A 23443-nucleotide genomic window follows, 5' to 3' on the forward strand; every position below is an offset into this window, starting at 1 on the left:
CCAAACCAGTGTGAAACAAGCAAAGATAATCAAGAAATTTGCTTTTGCACTACTGCTCTGCACCAAAATGTAAATGGAGAGGCAGCCAAAGGCAGTATGTTGTCATGTGGCTCTTCCCATTCTGGGTAGAGGAGCTGCACATAAATACCAGAACCTTGAATTAGTCCTGAAAGAATATAAACTAAAAAATGCTGCAATGCTGGTTATTTTTACTGCCTCCTTCAAATAAGAGAAAGAACTGGAGAATCCTAAGCAACTCATTTGAATTAAGGTGGCATAGCCAACTGTTTAAGTGAAAGAAAGAAACAGTACTCTTGCCAGCCAGAAGTGGCAAAAGGCTTTTTCAAAGCTGATGATGTCTTAAGATGTGCACTATCAAAATCACCAAGGGAAAAATGCTTCCAATTTCAGGCAAAATAATAACGTTCACTAGCTCCTCAAAGTGATTGCCTCCACTTACTGTGCATGGAACAAGTTTTGAACACCACCATGTACCCACCCAACTTATTTCCAAGAAAATTCAAAATTTTGATCACATTAAATAAATAAAACCCAACACTGCATATGTAAGTAGGATGAATGAAAACAGAAAGGTAGAATTTAGTATTTAAAGCAGTACTGTCTCTGATTGAGTTGAGCATGAAGTAGGTATATTTTTAATGGCAAGAATTTGGCAGTGACTTAAAAATATTTTCTGCTCTAAATAAGATAAAGTTTCTTTAAAAGAAAATAATCTTGTAAAGATATGGTGGGGCACTCAGTTTTAAAAATCTTACAGTGGATATTAAAACCTGAGGATCTGAAGCCAAGAGTGATTGCAAAACAGAATAAATAAATAGGCCTTTAAATTTAAATGGTTTGAACCTATCAAAATACTTTTCTATTTTTGGTTCTAAACGAAATTCCATTGGGATCAATACACAACTGCATTTTCAAGGGGGAAATGCAAACACTTTTCCAATCATTTCTCCTTTCTGCATTAGTTTCTGTCATGTTCAAAATACTGGACTTAGGTCAATTAGATAACGTAATAGCAGCAATAACATTAAAAAAAATAAAAACTTTTAAGGGACATCTTTGGCTTTCTCGGAATTTGAAGAGTAGTCTCAGTTTTTAATTTGAAAAAATAACCAAGGATAATGATTGAATGCCAGTGTTCAGGTGCGGGACCTCCAAATAATTATAGCTGAGTATCACTTGTTATTGTCAGCTTCTGTGCCAAAGGACAGTTCTACCTTGAAAACAGTACATATGTCCAGCAAATGTGCTCCTGGAAATTTAGCTTTAAAATTGATCGGAAATATATTTTCATATAAAATAAGATAGTGCTTTTAAACAGGTTCAGCAGGCATAAAGTACATAAAAAGAAAAGTCCTCCTATTTGTGTTTCCATATGGGAAAAACTTTGTATTGCAAGAATGCTGCTACATGCATCATTTAATTACAACCTTTTGGGCAGTTAGGTCCCCTTATTTTGAGGCTGTGCTTTTATCATTTAGCTGTTTAAGACCTGTCCCTTTTTTTTTTTTAAACTTAGTAAATAAATTTCACATGGAAAATAAACACACGAGAGTGAGGTAGCTTGGCATTAATTAGCCAAGGAGATGTATCATTGAAATGCAGCTACATGACTTTGAAAGCTTTTGGTTCTGAAATAAGGGACCCCCCCCCCTTTCATGAATACAATAAAAGCTAAGTGACAGAAGTAATCACTGCATCCTACTAGATGATCTCCAGTTATGAAAGAGCCCTCTCTCTCAAGAGTCCAAATCAGAGTTCAGGAATTTAATACTGCAACTGAATATTTTGAAAAAAAGACTATAGTATCTAATTATATATTTATTAGAACATGTTTTTTCCATTACTAAACCAAAATTTGTAAGCCTAACATAATGACAACCTAGTTACAAGCAAAATTTCCATGGGCTTGCAGACTTCTTTTCCTATCTGTGATGAAACGGCTGATAGCATCATTTTTAGTGCCAAGACTGCTTGCACCACTCTCTCAAACATTCAGCCTTTCATAATCTTTTTCTAAAATATGGAACGATTGATAACTAGTGGTCTTATGTGAGAAAATGCACATTAAGCACCTAAGATAACAAATAAAATAGCTTTTGTTAGTGCAAAGGCTTTTACCTTAACAAAATGTTAAAATACAATGTAGCATCAGTAAGTATCACATAAACAAAGTACCATTCAAATATGATTTTTAGGGGTTAAAAAAGACATCTTTCTATGAACAGTCTTAATAAAGATACATCATAATAATTAAATCTGAGTACTTATAAGAAACTGAATGACACATACAAGAATATCTAATTCCAAATTTCCACTGTTTTAAACAGACTTTAAATATGCAGAAACAAAGAGGGAAGGAGTTTTACATTACTATTTTAATGTTCAAAACTGACATTTATTGAGATCAACTGTATCATGTGGCAGCATGCATCCAAAAGCATGCTTCTGCCTACAAAATTGTGTGTTCGCTGTAACGTCTACCATGTTGCTACTCTATCTTTGAAAATGCCTGTTAGTAATAAATGAAACAACTCCTGTACAGGTGATTTATTGCTTTTGAAAACATTTTTAGAAGCAACAGTTTACTACTCAAGATACCACCAAATAATATTTTCATTTTTCAAGTCAATGACTTGGACTCCTGCCCACTACTTAAAAATACATAGCAAAACTGCACAGTAAGAAATCTCCATGACACAGCTTATGCGGTAGGAACACAGGCCTGTGCAAAACTGTCTTTGTATTAATGCACACAAAATTAATGTAGTTATTATCAAATTGGCATCCATGCAGATTTCTGTACCCATCTATTCAAGTGGTGCATACCACTGTCCTTCACACCTTTTTTTTTTTGTCTGAATAAGTTTTAGGCTGCTTAAAGGACACACAAAAGCTTTCTTCCCTGCCTTTCAATTGTATGTGCACTCATCAGCTAACACTGCATTCAGGATTCAAAGATCAGTAAAAATAAACACCAAGTTTCCTTTTAATCTGAGATATTTTTGTTAATTATATCTTTCTCTCTTAGAAGACAACAGACTTATGACAAATTTAGTGCTATACCTACACTAAAGCAAACCATGCTCTAACTCTTACTAGTCTCCAAGTGAAAATGTCTCACATTAGCTTGAGGCCATGGAAGCAGCCATTACATGTCGGATAAAATTTGCAGAAAATGTGAAAGTACTGCACAGTAGCAGCTATTTTGTTCAGAAAACAGAGAAAACAGTATTTATTGTGAATCTGTACAGTAACTAGCTGAAATGGGCAACCATATTTCTTTAAAGTTGATGACCATTCATGTTTTCAACAGTACGCGAAATCAGTGACAGACACATTCTGGAACATATTAAGCAGACTGACCACCTTTACTGAAGCAACCTTTTACTTAAATCACAGAGGTAGGCTCTTTCAGAAGTTTATTTCTCTAAGCACTGGTTACCTGAAACATTTTCAGCCATTCCTGGAGGCCCGTAGGTGGCTGCACAGATGTAATGCGGCGACGTTGCTGTCCTTGGCCATTGGCTGCCCTCAGGTCCCCAAAAGTAGTAGGTGTGGCAGAGCATGGCACCAGCCCCGTAGTACTGTAATACAAATAAAGTTAAAGCCACAAATAAAACATTAAGGAAAATTTAGAGCTCTATTGCAGAAAAAAAATAGTATAGAAGTTGCAATTATTAATTAAAATGGAGTCTTCAACTTTCTGCAAAGAGATTACCAAGGCAACAACATGAAAAATATTCTGTTGGCCATTCCGGGGGTCAGTTTCCACACTTTCATCAATTCAGCTGTTTCTACCACTGCAGTACTAATCTTCCAGCTGGGAGTGGGAAATGGGGATCATCCTCCAAGACCAAAAAAATACCACTGCATTTACTAGCCAGAAGGGTTTCTCTAAAGATGCGTGTATATGTATTTCTTTTCTCTCCAGAATATTTCCTTTCCTTCCGGGCTCCCTTTGTGCCTTCTGACTGGTGATGTAGGAAACCAGAGTTCAGAGTCTGACCTATATGTGAAATGCACTACTGCTGCTTCACTGCCAAATGAAAAAAAAAAAAAATATTTGTATCTCTTAATACATTTTGTTGACAAAGAGCTATTAATAACAAACCATTTTAGTGGTTTAGTAAATTGGAATTGGACTTTGAAATATTCTACAGTATTTCAAAGCTCGCATGTTGATGGAGTGACACAGGAGTTAAAAGGAATGTTGAGGTAAATGGGGAAAGAAGCCTTAGGTACTGTCTCAATTACAGTTTGATTTTTCCACTCTGACATGTTAAGAGACAGCTCATTCATATGGGATGGAAGTTAAGAAAAAGCTAGGATTAAGCTGCTATTATAGGAATTTAAAGCTATACAGCCACGTTTTCTCTTATTCTACATAAATTACTTCGTTCACAGGATATCAAAGTTACATTCCCTAGCAGGAACTCTGGAACTCTAGTAATGTTTGCACAAACATGAAAAATGTGAATACAGAGTGGGACGCCAAAAAAACTTTGCTTTCGTGAATGATAAATCAAGCTTTTTAGTACATATGAGCTTCAGGGTTTTACTGACATTTCAGTGGCTACAGAAATAGCTTCAAATGATGCAAGGGAGGTTCATTTTAATATTTATCTCATCGTAATGTATAAATATTTCACTATTTTATTCTTCCTGCTTCTGAAAAACAATCACAGCATGTTCTAACATTTACACAAACTGGTAAAGAAAAGGTTGATCTGAATAAGCTTATTTCTTTACTGATAATTTTACTCAGTAAAAATAGAAACAGAAGCTGATGCAAAAACACTGTTTCACATATCAAGGATCTTCCTTTAATGACATTTATTTACTGGCTTTACCTGTTATATGCAAACAAAGTTCATCAGACCTGTCAGTTTTAAAGACTGTCTGATCCTCAGGAACATAAAAACATGGAGATACCAGAACTGCATCATTTGCCTAAACATTATTAAATAAAATATAATCAAACAGTTTAAGAGATAGCACCAGATGTTAAAGATTTTTTTATGCTCATAATGACTCAAAATCCAAGTAATAATAATAGAAAGCATTTTTTTTTAAAATAAAATGTATTTTTACAGCTCACTCATTCTGATCACCTGTACAAAGGTCCAGCAAAAGGCCCATCATTTAAGCTCCAAAGTAAGGCTCTTAAATTTGGCTTATATTGGATTTGAGCAATACATAGCCTTGAGCTTTACACAGTAGAAGAGTTGTACATTATTTTAATTTCTTCTTCTGTTCTCAGTCAAAAACAGCTATTCAAAACAGGAGCTAAAAGTCTCTTTCCTTTGACATGAGATTTAACAACAAGATTTTTGTTCATACTTTATTTTTTTTTGTATTCTTTCATTGGTCTGAAACAGCCAGTCAAATTTCTGGGGAAGCAGGTCAAATACAGAGCTACTTTTGAATTTGACTGATATACTTGACAAAAGGTATACTATTTTAGTTTCCAAATTGTTTACTTTTACACAAGTGCAGAGGACTGTGTGTCACATGAAGAACTTGTGGCCAAACAAGAGTGTTTTTCCATCAGAATAACTGGAAAAGCTACCAACTTGAGGGAGACATGGAAGCTGTAACACGTATTTCTCAGCAAGGAGACATGGTCTTTTTTCCTCCAACGCAGCATTTACACATCTGAAAAGCTATCACGGAACCTGTTTTCCCACATCATCCTAACTTTTCACACATCATCTGATAAACCTCTTAAAGGAAGAGGACTAAAATACACGTTACTTTTAAAAGATCCACCACTGACTGAGTACTACAATAATGTATTCAAAAGAATTAACATCCCCAACCAGCTTTAGGTGGCAAGCACGACGCTTGTAGGAGGGCTGATACATATCACTGGGAAAAAATGTATAGTGGTGCAAATTCAAAAATGATGGAATGCAGTGTAACATGAGAAAACAATTGTTATGGCAACTCTGTAGTAAGAACTGCAGTTGTAACGCATGCATGCAGAACCGTATTCTACCATCATTTCTCATGTTTAGTAGTGCTTTATTCTGCAAGGAGTCTTCCAAAATAACTGCAGTTATTTGTGCAATATGGTACCATTTAGGAGTAGTAAGGAAGCAGACTAGAACCCTTAATAATTTCATATTGTGGATAACAAGTACGTGTGTGTTCTTGTTAAGATCAGATGGTCTGCTCTGCCTACATGAATTTCCATTCTCTCACTCTTGTTGCCATAGCAAAGTGATACATTTGATCACAGTTTGTAACAGTCTTAGGGTTTATCACTATGTCTCTTTTAAAAAATGTGATTGATTTTATACCTATTCCTAGGAATTCTGCCCTCTAAAGGGCAGAAGTAAAGTAAAGTAAATTAGCATACTATATCAAGAATTAAACACAAAACTCAACAGAATAAATGCAAGTCTGGCTACTTCATTAAAACTCATCTTCAGTTTTCATAATTTAAAGTAGCTAAGCAGCATGTGAAAATTGTTACCACCCCTTCTTCTTCTTTACAGTGCTTAACCTTAAGAGGAGCTATGAATCAGGCTGAGAAATTCGAAAGATGGGATATATACAAGTATCATGATTCAGTGATCTCTTACTGCGTTTAATTACCTTGTGTATTCAGAGACTTTGCAGGGTTTCTTTCCCAGAGAGAAAGAACGGACCTCGGAGCCATGGTCCAACTTTCTCTTCATCTGCAAGGTGAGGTAAAAAGAGTAACAACACGGATTTAGTTACATGACCGGCCTTACTCATGCAAACTTCTGTAAAATAAATACACTTTTACCTTTTAATTTTGAATTTCAACAAAGTTAACATTCATAAGATAATTTAAGCAATGTTTTAGTCCGTCTTCAACTAATAATATTTGACACATGTTTTTATATGGTGTACACATGTATTACGGCATTTGGAGGTCCAAAAGCTATCAGAATAACATTCTTTTGGTGTCCACGTTTCAAATATTAAGAAGTGTGCGCAACTCTGCGCTGGTTTATTTACTAAACTGTTCTCTCTCTACTCTCCAAAGAGGGGAAAAATGAAGCCAAACCCCCTCAATTCGTTCTGTTCAGGTTCATTGCTAACTCTACAGCCTCATGGAAATGGTTGAATTTTAGCTAACCTGTCTGCATTGAACCAAATGTTCATTTTAGGCACTAGAGAGAATATTCAAATACATAATTTCTTTGTCTAACCCTTTATTTTAAAGTAGTATATTGAAAATATTTATAAAACTGCAATAAAATTGACTGAAAGATTAACAGACATTTTTACAAAAAGGGTAAGGATGAAAGACACTAAATCTCAGTCGTGAATGTCACCCACAATTAGATATGATCAAAAACAAATAATGAACAGGGCAGCTGCTAAAAGGGGAAACCAGTCTGCAAAAATTACCAAAGAGATTGGAACTAGTGAAAGCCATATTTATCCAGTCAGACAAATAAAGATTACCTTCTACATACTTAGGTAATCTTTAACCACAGGTTTTTGGACTCCATGAGATGTATTTATGGCAAATGGAATTTCTGGGCTTTTTTGTTGGTGTTCTTTTTTTTTCCCCTTGTAGCTGTGATATAGGCAACACTAACCAGGAGAAAGATACTTACTGCTGTTTAGAACTGTGAGCTGCAAAATGCATAAACTACCTGTGTAACAATTTAGATTTTATTATTTTTCCCCTTTTTTCAAAATTTCAGATTTAAGATATATGGCTTAAAAGTTGACATCTAACATGTAACAATGATTGATTTTTCTTTAATGCTCTGTTAGAACATAACGTTAATTTAACCATTTATTGTATCAATCTACTGGTCTAAAACAAACAGGATCCTCTGAAGCTTAAGTTGCACATAGTTTTGTTTTGTTTTGTTTTTTTCACTTTTAAAATATTTTCATATTTACAGCTTTCCTCAAAATCAGTCATTTAAGATTTTGTGTTTTGTTTCGCTACTGGTTATAAAGGAATTATAACTAAGGTAACTATTCTCGTTTTTACGGTAACAGCTACAACACACATGGGACACTCTCAGAGCAATTCACCATACAAACATTAAACCGGAGCCGCCCCACGGGCAGCTGCACCACCACAACCGTATCTGCTGCTTCCCCGCAGCCCAGGAAGAGGAGTCCCTGCACTTCCCCCAAGAAAACCAGTTGTAAGCGTTGCAAAAATAATCAATATTATCTTTTATCACTGTACTAGACTAGCAAGCCAGCAAATTTACTGGAAGCCTAAATAAGATGTGCTTTAGCATCTATTTCAGTGTTTTATGATGGACTTCTCAGTAATGATTTTTCTGTTAAAGGAAAATTTTTATTTTCAGCTCATCTTTCTCAGATACGATTGCCATACTAACAGCTATATTCTTCTTCTGGTTCTCAAAAGAGGGAGATGTAGTTTTTCAAAAGCACACATCAAAAATAAGCATAGAGCCTGCAGTGGTATAAGCAGTTACAGTAATTTACTCATTCACGGTAGCAAGGAAAACAATATACAGTTCTAGACTTATTTCCCTAATGATGATTTTGCCAATTTTTCCTGTTTGGGGTTTTTTTCCAGGTATTGTAGGGAACTTTCTCGTCAAGTCCGTGACACATACAGACTTTCAGCATCTCAGAAGACGCTAAGTAAATACGTGGCGGAAAATGTCTTTTACCATAGGAAGGCAATAAAACTTTCTCGACAGCAGAGAGGTCTAGCGACAGGATTTAGGCATCAGCACGGCATTCGTGCGCCTCGAGACCAGAAAGAGCCGAGCGAAACACCCCTGCGAATATTTAGCCAGTCACTAAGAAAACACGAGCCCTTCAGACAGCGCTGATTTATTGAAATAATTGAGATTGCGGTAAAGGCGAGGGGGAGAAGCCCAGGCAGGCGGCCGGCCGCCGCGCAGCCCAGCACTGCGGCTCCCGCCCGGGCAGCGCCGCGCGGCTCCTCACGCGCTGGCGCCGCCGGCTCCGCGCGGGGGCGCTTCCCCCCCCCCCGCTCCCCGCTCCCCGCACCGCTCCGCGGGCGCGCAGCGGCTACTCACTTTGTAGAAGATCATCTTCAGGGCGCCGTAGAAGCCCATGGCGGCGGCGGCGCGCTTCCCCTTCCGCGGCGGCGGCGCGGCGCGCGGCCGGCGGCCGGGCAGCCGTTGGCAGAACAGCCCCGTCTCCGGCAGGTAGGTCACCGCCTCCCGCGCCGACATGCTCGGGCGCGGCGGCGGCGGCGGCGGCGGCGGGGGGACCCCGGCGGGGCCGGGGCGCGGGGGCGGCTCTGCCCGCCCGGCCCTGCCCTGTGCTGCCCGCGCCGAGCCCGGCTCGCTGCCGCCGGCCCGCCCGCCCGCCTCCCCCGGCGCCCGCCCCGCTCCGCCCCGCCCCCTCCCGCCTCCGCAGCGCGCCTGGCGGCGGCGGCGCGCGGCACTGCGGGGGGGGTGGGGGTGGAGAAGGGCCGTTACTCGCCGCGCGGGGGGGGCAGTTAACCGCTCTCCTCCTCGTGGCGGCGAGTAACGGCCGCGCGGGGGGACTGGGGGGCGCGCGGGGGCTCCTTTTTTATTTATTTTTTCCCCCGCTTTCTCCTCCGCAACGGCGGGCTCGGGCTGTCACTCCGCGTCCTCCCCGCGCCTCGCGGTTCTCCCGCCGGAGCGGGCCGGCTCGTTGCCGCTCATTGCGATTACAGCCGGCGAGCCCGGCCGCGCTGTCACATGGCGGCGGGCGCAGCGCGGTGCTCCGAAAGTGCAGCCGGTTTTAAAATAATGTGGAATACGCCGCAGCTTGCCAGAAAGAAAAAAAAAAAGAAAGGGTGCTGAAATACCCTCTGTTCGCTAAACAATAAACCGGTTTTGAGGATTCGGGAGTTGCAACAGCCTGACAATTATGTAATATTCATTAAAATATTAATTTACTATCACAGTGGCTAAGCTGCAAGACGCGTGCCGGTTTTCCCTGAGCGCAGCGTCGCCGGCGCACCTGGAGCAGCCTGCGCACACGCACCGCTCCTGGCCCTGAAACACAGCCATCGCGCTACGCCAAGCCACCGTGCGGGTCTTCTCCCGCAGGACTGGCGCCTCCGCCTCGGTGAAACCTTAAGGAAAGCGCTAGATAATTAGAGAAAGTAATTGCTCCTTTCCCCGTCATTTCCTGCTTTGTGCACATCAATAATTCCTGCTGGGTTCACCCCTATGGCTGTACTCAAGGGCACCGAAGTTTCCAGCGTGCGGTGGGGCTCGCAGGCAGGTACCTGCAGCCGGCGCAGCAGCCGGGCAGCTTCTCCTATGCAAACAGGGACTCCAGCTGCCGCAGTTTTTTTTTTTTTTGGGGGGGGGGGAAAGTTTTCTGCCCAACTACTTAGCAGTGCAGGGAACACAACCTGAAGACACAACGTTCACCTCTAATTTTCACCAGATGCGGTGGGAGCTGGAGGTGCTCTGCGGCCCTCCACACTGACACACGCAGGCAGGAGCAAACGTGCAGTCAGTGCCCATTGATTCTGGGGGAAACCGTCTCTTACTTTATCACCCAAAGTGGTACAAACAAGTAGAGAAGTTACACATATCCAAAGGAGGAGAAATACTTTGTTGGACCCTTCAGCTTCATTAATATTTTTTTAAAAAATTCTCATATGTATTATTAATTATAGCAGTCAGAGTGCACTAGGTAATCAGCAAACGCAAATAAGGCAAAATCACTACACCGTAATACGCAAGATGCCGTTTCTATACAGTTTTACATATCTCCAAGCCAACACTGAGTCCTCAAAGCCTTTTCTGTCTCCCAGTGAAAATGGTTCTGCCCATCAAATCTTGGCATTTATGCCATTATCCATTAAACTGCAGTGCTGTATATTTTATGAGAACAAAATGGTCTTGAGTTGACTTCATACCTCAGATAAGAACTGAGCTGTATATGTCCCAGGAGACTATTACTGTCTTCCTTTTCTAGCACATCACATGTGAATGGGGAAGAAAAAACATGGGCTGCAGCTACGCACTAAATCATCACAGGAAGCAAAGTAGTACCCCCATCATCAGAGTAAGGAGGAGTTGAACATTATCACTGTGGGGATTTAAAAACACTTTATGTACATGATGCATAATGTACCCTATAATGTTACCAGCCACCTTTGCCCTTTCTCCAGCCTGCAGACAGGTGACAACGGTTAGTTCCTCAAGCACCACAACAGGCACTGGCCAGTAATCATCACAGATCAGCCTCTCCCCCCAGCCCCAGGACAAGGGTAACCTGACAGCATAACTGGATTTATCTTTTGAACAAAACGTGCTTCAACGTAAGCAGTCAATGAGTTGAATGATAATTAGAAATTACTATTTGCTTCTTTTTTGGAGTGCTACTGCTGATCCCTTCTCTTTTGATAATGATAGGCAGATATTCTCTCACGGTAAAACAAAGCAAAACAAAAAAAAAAAAACCCAAACACCCTACTGCCTTAACTGCTAATTTCTTCACCTCTCACCCATCTAGTAACAGCAAAAAATATTTGCTAGTGGTAGAAAACTTCATGTATCAGATGTTTATTCTACACAAAAGGTTTTGGGTTTTCCCTCATTTTAGATACAGATATCACTGACAGATTTTGACATTTTAATGGTGACTACTTTTCGTCTAGCACTCAACCTTTCTTGAAGCAGAAGACAAGAATTGCATATGGATATGGATCTCACTTCATTTAATACTTTTTGCTGTAGCTTTACAATTCTCTGCAAATGGAGAAACACCCTCTCTACCTGAAGTTACATTCAATAGTGTGTACCTCTGGGTAGCACTCTTGCCTTTGGAAAACCCCTCGGCTAGGGTTCGGGTCATGAATACACCGTGCTCTCAGTTATAGGAAAAGTATCAGAAATGATTTAAGACTTTGCATGAGTGGAGGGGAACTGACACAAGACCACGGATAATCAAGCAGTGGTGCAAGTTGCACAACTTCACTCTGTAGCCTTCTGGGAAAGGTAGTAGTGGAGCAATGAGTCCAGCTCCTTAGATGCTTTTGAGGGCCTCATAGCAAGTAGCAGAGATGATGCATCCATTTATATCTTTACTGACGTTTGCAATAATCTTTATTGCAGTAACTTAATACGCTCCGAGATGACTGACTTTGTAGTATAAAGTATGTGTTCATCAGAAATTAGCATACATTGAGGCAGACCACAATTTATAAAAAAAATTTTAAGCAAAAAAATTGAAAGTTGCTGTGTTTCTTTCCCTATTTCACATATATTCAATTTCAAAGGTTGGTTTTATTTTGTTTGAGCTGAAGATAACTTTTCAAGAGTTTTTAAAACCATAAATAGCATACATATCATGACATTTGGAAAAATGTCTACAGCAAAATTATATAGTTTCCAGTGGACGCAAGTCCAATCTTATTTCCCGTCAGTACTGCCAGCTCTTAATTAATAAAATTTCGCATCGTCCAATTCTTTTCCTGTTGGCAACATTTCTAGCACCTTTACCAGTTTGTCATGTGGCATGCTGTAATTAAGACCGTCTATTACTTCTAATGAAAGACTAGAATGAATTACACAAATCACCCGCAGAGCTATATAATCCCCAGAAGAACAGAGATTACAGTGCAACAGACCAAAGAAACTACATTCTTGTTTTTTTGGTTGGAGACACATTTTTGAGTGAGGAGACCACAGCATGGTCTGGCTGTGGTAATGGACAGTCAGCATTTTAAAAGTACTGGTGTTTAAACCAAGGAATGCAAAAAATGCTTACGTGCATAACTGGTACATCACATACACATATGTGCGTTATAAGCATAATGTGTGCAGGAGGAACTGTAGAGCAATATGGTGTCTCCATTAATATTGGTAAATGCATCATTCAAGACCATGCCAGAACAGATTCTGTGTACTTTTCCCATTAAGCAGACTGACTCCTCTAGAAACATTTCAGAGGGATTTTTTGTGTGTGGTTTGATCAAATTGCTTTTTCTTCCATCCAGGAAACCAAATGCACTTATCACGTGGGGCTAAATCCTTAGCTGCATCAGGTTTACCCTGGAGATGGCGAGGAAGACTCAGGAAGGACAGTGATGCTTAGTTATTTTTCCCTCCTTCAATTTTGGACCAGCCTTGGTTTTAAACACTTCCCTTCTGCTCTGTAATCTAGCTAGGGCAGCTGCAGCAGTCAGTGCTTTGTCTTCTATATTTGACCTCTTCATCTGACCACATAGTTCATTTAATTTGCCAAATGCTCCCATTCAGGCAAGCAGCCGACCCCACAGAGGGCTACTTCTGCCATCTGCTTTAGACATTTAACTACGGCTTAGTTTAGCACACCTACATTTAAGAGCCTAAGTTTCCCATTCAGTCAATGAGAAAGGCAGATGCTAGGGTCTTACTCATCTAAGTCTTAGAAGAAGAGAAAAAAAAACAAATTATAACAAATGTTAAACACCTTAAAATGTAATCCAGGGCAGCCTTTCCTCTACAGAAGGGCACTGCTATTATTTTGAGATCTTCTTCTTTTTAAATACACTATGAAATGAAACAAGTGACCCACTGGGATCCTGGAAATTCTGTGTTTTCATGGTATAAATCTCCCAGGTCAGCCCAGGCGAGACACTGACCTTACGGCTGCCAATGATTTAAGATTCATTAGCGTGCATCCTAGGTGCTGAGCTGGAGTCACTTTATGGGTAAATTCTATACCTGAGGGCAGGGTGAGATACGTTTTTAGGATACAGCTCAATTAAAGGAAAGTGATATTTGGATAATGGGCAAAGTTGGAAGAGTGCAGTTTAGAGGTGCATGAACTTATCACATAGATGTCACCATGTGTTTGTGTAGCATATATAATTACAAAAAAAGATGTGACAGAATAGACTTAAAAAAATGAATTTTGACTGCACTGCTTTGTGATCAACAGCCATTAAGCTCCTACTATCAAGGAAGAAGGAAGTGTAACTTGGCTCCCTGGAATATAATTTTTGGTTGCAGGAATTTCTAATCAATTTACTTATTATTTCAGCAGTAGGCTCAAAGAGGTCCATTTCAACATACTTGCCTCAACATAGTTACAGAAAGAAATTTAAGCCCAAGATCTCATGTAGTACAAGTCAAACACAATCCTGCTTTAGTGCATGGTAACGTGAACTTATCAGTAAACTACTGATCATAGCATATTTTTGCAGTACTGATGCATTTAAGGTTTGGGATGAAGTAGGGGAAGTAACAGGAAGTTTATCATGGGAGAAAGGAGAAACACATATCTCTCTGCACAGAGACACTACACTAAATTGTACAAAAGTCTTGAAAGCTTACTTAAAACAGTGGAAAAAACGTAATACAAAGTATGATAGGTATTACTAAATTGTTTTACTAGTTGTATAATGTTTCTTGGCAAAGCATTTTGAAGACCGTTTCAAACTTTTTTCCCCACACATTATTATTTCCATGTAAAGTAAGGTACTGTAGTTAAACAAAGTTGTAAATGGCCCTTAAGTTTCGTTATACAGAGAAGGAATATGGCAGAGATGTCAACTGAAAAACTTGATTAATGATAAATCCTGATTTTATTAGAACAGGGTGAACTTTAATTATAAAATACCATTTTAAATACAATATACCTTTTTCAAAGGTGTATATCTGTAGCAGAGAATCTATACAAATTTCCTTTGAATATTTGCTTTTAAAAATAATTTAAATTTCAAATATATTGTGATAGGATTCAAAAGGCTTGTTACTTAATGACCACACAAAATAGCTTTGAGGAGGATGTATGCATGAAGCATAAGTAATATACTTGAGCATAATATACTAAGAATAAACCTTAAGTTATGTTTTAAGAACAGGCAGACTGCAAAGACAGGCTTAATGTAATACGGTATCGCTGTGTCTCCAGCAGAGCGCAGCTCCCTTCTGAAGGTCGTGTTTCCCGTCCCCTTTGTTGGCTGTAGAGAATTGGGCACAGAACCGGAAACATATGTTTAGATTATTTTCAAGGACTACAGCCAAGGCTGTTGCACACCCACTTACTACAGGGACAGTAAAGATGCCCCGCTCGCCCCTGCCCGTTCTCATCCCCGAGTGGCTCTTGGCCTCACTTGTGCAAGCACAAGCCTCGGTAGAAATGCTTTGAGAACCGGATTAATGAACAGAATAGGGCGAGGAGAAGTATTTTTAACCTCTTTAGAACAAGTTACTGGTTTAATCTTCCACCATGTCCCCACAAACAACTGAGCGAGCAGAAGCAAACAAGCAACACACAGGCAGGGCATAAACTTCTTGAGCCAGCTACACCGCTGAGAAAAGGTATGTGGAACTGTGACCCGAGCATCCCATGCAGTGAGTATAAGCCTGTTATTTACATCTGGAGGCATTACTCTCTCAGCTATGGTTCGTTGCGCATTTAAGCCAGCACAGCCACTGAAAAAAGCAGTCCCTGTCCCAGTGCTGCCCTTGGCCACTTGTTCCCATGCGCCCCGCACCCTCACAGGTGCCACGCAGCGTTGCCTGGCTGTGGACCAGGGTGGCAATGCACCTAAGTGACATTTTTTGCTGGGCCAGTTTTCAGCCAGGTTGGATTCCCCATCTCCTCCCCTGCATGGCCACAGAGATGTTTGTGCCAGCACAGCAGGAGGTATAAAACTGCTTTTTTCCTTTTTTTCCTCCCCTAGGCCCCCAGAAGAGCTGCCTTAAACACATGCCAAACTACAGCCTTAGGTGAAATGGCAGGGAATCGTGTTTTAGGCTTTGTCCTCCCAACCAAGAGAGCTGTATTCTTACACACACACAGCCACTTATGTGCATTAAAAAACACACTTAAATCTCTGTTAAATAAGAATGGTCACAAAAATATTGAGGTTTTACTGTGAGCAAGCATGACAAGGTGAACCACAGGCAGGGTGCATAATGTTGACCTTCCTTAAACACGTCATGTTAAAACTGCAGGGCCATTCTCTCCTTAGAGCTATATATTAGCTATTTCACTGAAAACAAACAAACAAAAAACCAAAACACATTCTCTTCCCCAAACTATTTTTTAAGATAAATGAAAATAAAAATACTACAAGTGACTTGAAGCTAGTTCCACTGATTGCCTGTGTCAGTAACCACATGCAAGTTCCCTACAGAGAAATCTTGTATAATTTATTTTAAAACTAGCAATATATTACCATATAATAAAGATTTCCATGATGCATATTCATAAGGAACAAAGTTAAGGTTGCTGATACAACTTTCATGTATCTGACTGTTTTCTGTGCAACAGGAACATTATGAGTTGCTTTTTTGTGTTTTGTTTCTACCCAGTATTGTTACATTATCCATTTTTCAAAGAAAGGAGGAGGTATTGCACATAACGCATCTTGCAAAACATTCACTAATGGCAGCAAATCTTCATAAGAACTGTGACTTTATTCATTGTACCCCCATTAAAGTTAACTCTAATCTATTTATTATATCATTAAACTTAATATATTATAAGATGGATTCTATTTATAGACACAGTAATAGCTGCTTTAATCACTCAAGTTCATGCTAAACGGGGCCCTGCTTCCCTGTGAGATACAGCAGCAGTTCCTCCAGAGACCCGAAGCGTTTGCTGGTGAATTCCCAAAGCGCACCAGCCCGCCTCGCATCCCGCACATGGCCGAGGCCGGTCAGCCTGGGGCTGCTCTGCCCCATGCTGGAGCTGCTGCGGAGGGAGCCGGCGCTGCTCACCCCGCTGGGGCTGCTCCCTCAGCCGGCCGCTCGCGGAGCCGAGATGCCCCTGGGCACAGGCTATTACCTGGCTGCACAGGCTGCAGCGCTACCAAAAAAGCAATCAGCGCTTACTCTTTGGACAGCTATACAGCCATTTTTTAAAATACCACACCTTGTGCTGCATTTCTAAAAGTTTTATATGACTACTACAATTATTTCACAAATTCTGCCTGCAATGAATGCTCCATTCCATAAAGTAAAAAAACATGCACTTGAGATGTTATTAAGCCCTACTACATATGCACAAAGCATAGGCCCTTCTTGGTGATAAACAGATGACTGCATCACTAGCAATAATACTAAATAACCGGGGTCAGTTCCTTTTTCCAACATTTCAACAATAGAGCTGTGTTGGTTTTGTTTATATTGACAAGAATGTTTCCAAATTGAGAAAATGTACATTTTTCTTTTTCTTTGAACACCAGTGTTTCTGGTATGGAACTGTTTTTGCTCAAATATAAGCAGATTGGGAAATCAAATTTGTACAGAAAAGAAAAAAAAGGCTGCTGGGGCTCAGACAGCTTTCAGAAAAAATCTGTCCTTCAAACCGATTACAAATGGAGCACTCGTATCTACTACCTGTTTGCTGATAAGTTTTCCATTTTTACGTTCTTCAGACATTGCTTAATTCTGATTGCCAAAAGAAGCGCTTATTTATCTGACAAAGTATAGAAATCTATTCACAGAATACTTTCTGTCCCTCATTTGTGGTACACGACAATGATAAGAAGTTAGTGGTGAGCCCTTAGGCTACAGACTGAAGAACTCCTGGAATGAGAGATTATACCAGAAGAATTTAGGAAGAATTTGAGGAATAAACTATTAAAAACTTCAAATTTGTTTTTCTAACTGCATTACCTAAAGAGTGAAAAGGTTACCAAATCAAGCATTTAAAAGAGTTAGAAATGACAGGTGTAAGATACTTTCAATCCTAAAGAGCTGCTTACCAAGACAGCCCTGTGCATCCTGCATACTAATCAGACAAGGATCATGTGGAAAAAACAACGTCTGATATTGTCATTTAAAATACATTGTAACCCACTTACTTGTGCACATACATCAAGTTTGCAAAGGCAAATTTGTGAATGCTCTTGGCATAGCATCTTGCAGAATTTTATAAAGTAAAGGGAATTTAATTTTTTCCCCATCAGCTGGCATCACAGCGACTCCCCGCTTGGTTTGCCAGTGGGCTTGGAGCAGCTTGAGCCACCACATAATCCTCTGCCACTTTCGCTAACCGGCAGTGAGGAACGTAACAGGACACCACCCTTGGTGGAACAGCACTAGAGGAAGATGAAACACACTGTGCCAGTAAATTTTGCGGATATTTGCTGATAGCAGAACCGCAGGACCCATGAATCTCAGGCCCTGAAGCGGGGTTTGCTCTAGTGAACATATGGGATTCTTCCTGCCTCATCAGCCTCACCCCTTCCTTTCTTCATCCTGTCTCCTTCTATAGAGTACCTGAGCACCAGCGAGGGGGTGTCAGGACTGCAGGACATACAGGAAATTTGGCTTTTTCTATACTTGGCCACATCTTCCGCAGAGCAGCTGGAAGTAGCCATCAGAGGGACAGTTCAGCCTTGCCTGCATTGCCTTTGGCCGCGCAGCATGCGCAGTGAGGCTCGGGGAACGGTGCGCGTCAGCCTGGCAGCGCTGTGATCTGGTCAGACACAGACTCCCCACAACCTCCGTGTCTCTGGAAAACGCAAATGCTTATTTTCCTAACAACTTTAGACATGCATGCTGCCTTACTTCTAAGTGCTGACGGTTTTTATAAAGAGAACAATTACACAGTAGATCTGCTTGATCTGATTTCCCTTTCTCTCCAAAACCCATGTCTACGTAGGGCACATCTTCCACAAACCCTTGTGATTTATTGCCAGGACAACTCTCCCCTCTCTGCCACCTACGCTACTGGGGTTTCTTGCCCCGAGCACATTCCTTGGGCCGCGGGAATCGATGCCAAACCTTTGCACAACCGAAAGGCATCTCAGGCATGCTGGGGTCACACCAAACTCTTTGAAGCCTCTCTAACCCACTGTCATTAACCTTATGCTGTGCAGTTTCACATCAAAAGGGGCTACAGTCAGAGCTAGCAGTCTAGCAAACCTGCCCAGTCTCAGCAAACTCTTCCCCGAACAGGTGCCTTGAGTCTAGAAACCGTACAACACACTTGTCTGCCTCGGTAAGAAACACAGCCCTGCTTAATTAGGGGTAAGTAGCCTCTCATCCAGAACAGAGGGGTGAGAACTGCTGACCAATTTTTGCACTGCATCTAGCATTATTTAAGCAAGATTAAGGATAAATACCTCTAATACATTCAAGCTTAGAACAGGTGTTGATAATAGAGATCTCTAAGAGAATGGGGAAGGTTTGATATACGATGGCCCATTTCACAGTGTTATTTCAGTATTCAAAGATGTTTTCAAAAATCACTACCTAGATAAAGCCTAAGAACTACAGCATATAAAAAAGAATGTCAATAGCTTTCAGTTGTTGTCTAAGCTCCTTTTGGGAAACCATTTTGTTCAGTAAAAACCTTATGCTCCCTTTATTAAGCTGTAATATTTATACTCGAATTAAAAGTCAAAAACACCCTGTTTCTGCTCTCAAGGGAAACTGCATATTGCAGCCTTTACATAGACTTTACATATTTAACCATTTCCCCGGTACTTTTGACAACTCACCACTTCAGAGCAGCACAACTGGTGTGTTCCCTAAACCAAATCCATTCCCTATGGGATAAACAGCAAGTCAATTATCTATATCCCTGTTTTTTGAAACTTACAGTTTCTTTATTTATAGATGGGATGGAGTAAATTAAAGATTTCAGCAGTACTTGGCTTGCTGTTCCATTCATCTATAACCACAAAATTAGATGGCAACCATGGTTTTAAAATCTGTAATGTTATGGACATTCTTAGTATTTCTTAAATCCAATTATTGAAGTGAATGTAGCCCATCTAATGTTACTGATTACCAGAAAAACTAACCCAGTGAAGTACTACAAAGCAAAACATCTAGGAATAGTCCAAACCACCAATGTGGCAGGCTGTATACAGAAAGTTTATTCTTTGCATCTTAAAATATTTTGATATTCTAGAAAGATGCAACATATTACAAACTATTTGTTAAAATCATTACACAAGAAGAGGGATTAAAATGCTCTAAGAAAGCCTGTGCAAATATATATCTAATTCATATTCCTTCTCTCTTACTGAAAGCGACTGCTAAAGCATGTTATTAGCTGTAAGAATGCTAAAGTGATGTCAGAGATGTTCCAACAGATCTCTGGGTTTTTTTTGCCCACTTCTCTTTTAATATTATATTCCTTCTCTATTATTCAGTCAATGCCAAACTGGTATACATATGCCAATCTCTCTCACAGATATGAGAAGAAAATTCTGCTATATGTTATATCCCTGCTGATGTTACAGAGAAAGACTGAACAGAAATGGGAAAGGGAAGTGGGCGGAAGAGTGAGTATGAGCACACCGGTCTGCAGTTTGGTATTTAGCAGAAGTCTCAGTTTTCTGATCAGAAAGTTGGCAAAAATCTAAGGATAGAGTACTCTTAGGTTCCTTGGAACTTAACCTTTATTACAAGCTTCGCACATCTTACTGTTTGATTCATTTAATCTTATTTCATACACAGAACAAACTAGCTGATTGAAAATCAGGCAAATCTGAATAATCCCTATTTTAGTTCCTACCTCCAGCAAAACATGCTACTAGCCACTGACCAAATTAATCACATGTCAACCTAATTTAAAAAAGATTTAAATCTCTACGGAATTATTTAAATATTGTCCTGATTGTCAGAGATAAACATTTTTGCCTTTGCCGATTTCACCCTTGGGACAAGATTTGAAAATGTTCACTTTTGGCCTTTGTAAAATCATAGATAATGTTTAGAAATACTTGATGCAAAAGAAAATTCTAGGAAGAATTCATTTCATGCTTGTGTAAATATATTTCTTTACAAAAATTTAATAAAAACAGTCTTCATGGAATACTATAACCTCATTCATGCTTTTGAATGAAATTATTTAAATTGGCAAGAACAAAGTTTAAGTACACTTCTTCCTAGCTAACTGTTGACGGCATTTTTACAGCCTGCAGGGACAGGTATGACTCATGCCCATGCTGTTCTTCAAAAACTCTATTGTAAAACGCAGATTTTTTTTTCCACTGGTCTATTGTGCTATACAAGTGACTGCAAACAGAACGAGACTAAAATCAGAAGACAGACCACTATCGCCAGAGGGATCAGAACCTCCCAGGAAATGTTGACTCACAAAGCTGGCTGACCGATATGAGGGAATCTGCTGTGCTGTTTCCTACTAGATTTCTGGCACACTTCAAAGTCCCCTCTGGCTACAAGTTACTTGAAATCCTTGTGTTTAGGAAAAGAGAGCGGCCTCCAGATTTACATGCAACATTACACTGAGTAACCCTCTAATTTCCAGGTATGCAAGACTGAAGAAATAAAGGTGTTTGCCCTTAACTACCCTTAACTGTGCCCTTAACCTGATGCCCAAGACACCAGGCAAAGGTTTGGTTTCTTTAAACCAACAACTGCAGCAACATTCTTTTCATGCACCTTTATGAAGTCTGCTAATATTTTGTGATTCTGATTAACACAAAATAAGTTTGGCAGAAAGCTAATTAAAGTCCTAATCAGTCAGCCTGAAGTCTAGATTGAGCAATCCAGAGCAACATTTGAAGTATTATAGACTGTTGGGTTAAAAGCTAAAACAAACCAATAAATTTCAATTTAAGATAGGGGTGTCAGTCTCGTTATCAGTATGATCCTTCAAAGACCTCTGCAGTTTTCTTCCATCTAGACAAACAACCCTCAAATTCAGGCCAAAGTGTGTGGGCTACTGAGCAGTCAGAAGAGCTAGTTGCTCTCAGAGTAATATCTCATCAACCAGAAAATTTAAGTAGATTTTGTGCTCCTTTGCACAAAAATACCAAGAAAAAAAATGCCAAGTATGTAATTTGCCATGTCACAGAGGAAAGTTAAATGTCTCTCAGTGGGTGAGGATACCAAGAAGCAAAAACATTGACACTAACTGGGATTTGTTCACTTTTTCTCTTCCTGGTAACTATTTATGTACTATCCAGGCTACATTACAGGCACCTGCTTTAGGAACAGACTCTTTCATCAGGCAGAGAGCTGGCCATTTGTGCTGTGCTCTGAAGAAAGCTAGGGAAATGTTAATAGTAAGCTGGGTTAGCTGTTCAGTATTACATGCTAAATGTGGGAAACAGAAAAGAGGAAGAGTCAGCACAGAGTCTAGATTGATCTAAAAGATGAGTCAACAGTTCTGAGATGCTGAAAATCCAATTCATTTCCCATTTCCAGTAGTTTCAGAGGACATCTATTACTATCTAAAAGGCATCTGTTTTAAAGAGCTGTGATCCTAGAGCTGTTCTCTAAGCTGAGGCAGACTACACAAAGGTTAAAGTGAGATGGCTGTAGCGAAAGAAATCTCATCTCTGAAGAAAAAGCGGGAAAAACAATCAGAATGCCCCCTCCCAACCTCACAAAAACTATACATCTTGTTGCAATAGAAAGTGGAAGTCTAACTTATAAGTTTAGCAGATGCCTGAGTAGAAGAAAGTTGGGACACGAGCCCAAGGAGTAGTCAAGAAGGCTAGCAGAACAACTAGCAAGCTATACCCAATACCGTCTATCATTCTGAGGCTATTTTCTTTATCTGCATCTGGCAGTTGGCATTTGTCTAATTTTGTATCTACCTAAATATGCAAGTAAGCAGGCAAAGTATCTTCAGTCCCCAAGGGGAGTTTGTGCTTCAGGATACATTATACCTTTGGCAATCAGAGTAAGTGGCTGAAATAAAGTTAATCTTTTCTCTCTACTGCAAAGCAGGAAATGGCTTTCCACCTCTTCCTCTAGAGATAAATCTATCATCACACTTTGCAGATTGACTAAACAGAACATGTAATTGCTCTCCAAACAAAACCTCACATTGTAGGCAACCAATGGTCTTCCTCACAGTCAAAAAGTGTTTGAGTGTAGTTTGAAATCAGACAGACACAGGCTGCTGCTGTATCATCCAGCTGGGCCCCACCACGTATCTAGGTTATACTCTGCAACAGAAGTTTGAACAGTTGCATCTACATCAGAACAAATCCGGTCCTGCCCAACGACAACCTCAGTCTGAAAGTATTTATCAACTGATTCCTTCCAGACAACACAAGAATTTCAGGAATGCAAGTTAACCACTTTCTACCTCTGACAGATCTTTCTAAACCTTCTACCAGTTCCTCCAGCTTTTCTTCTCCCCAAAACAAAACCACAACTCTCAAAAATGCTCTGGAAGAGCATATTGGATAAGAATAAATTTCCCAATGCTCCAATGTATGGAAAAGGGAGAAAGAGGAGAAAGAGGGAGAAAGAGGGAGAAAGAGGGAGAAAGAGGGAGAAAGAGGGAGAAAGAGGGAGAAAGAGGGAGAAAGAGGGAGAAAGAGGGAGAAAGAGGGAGAAAGAGGGAGAAAGAGGGGGAGAAAGAGGGAGAAAGAGGGAGAAAGAGGGAGAAAGAGGGAGAAAGAGGGAGAAAAGAGGGAGAAAGAGGGAGAAAGAGGGAGAAAGAGGGAGAAAGAGGGAGAAAGAGGGAGAAAGAGGGAGAAAGAGGGAGAAAGAGGGAGAAAGAGGGAGAAAGAGGGAGAAAGAGGGAGAAAGAGGGA

At 40.2% G+C, this 23443-nt stretch overlaps 1 protein-coding gene across 2 annotated transcripts in view; it reads right to left on the bottom strand.

The window, feature by feature from the left end:
* FBXW7 (F-box and WD repeat domain containing 7) overlaps positions 1-23443 on the bottom strand; it is a 180950-nt gene that overhangs the window by 25754 nt on the left and 131753 nt on the right. For both annotated transcript variants that reach the window (XM_064510827.1, XM_064510826.1), the window contains exons 3-4: positions 6622-6704; positions 3464-3605 (exon numbers count right to left, since the gene is read on the bottom strand). In XM_064510827.1, the coding sequence (XP_064366897.1) occupies positions 3464-3605; positions 6622-6704 (225 nt within the window). The remainder of the gene's footprint in view (positions 1-3463; positions 3606-6621; positions 6705-23443) is intronic.

The sequence above is a fragment of the Dromaius novaehollandiae genome, chromosome 4 (genome assembly GCF_036370855.1).
Source record: "Dromaius novaehollandiae isolate bDroNov1 chromosome 4, bDroNov1.hap1, whole genome shotgun sequence".
Lineage (NCBI taxonomy): Eukaryota > Metazoa > Chordata > Aves > Casuariiformes > Dromaiidae > Dromaius > Dromaius novaehollandiae.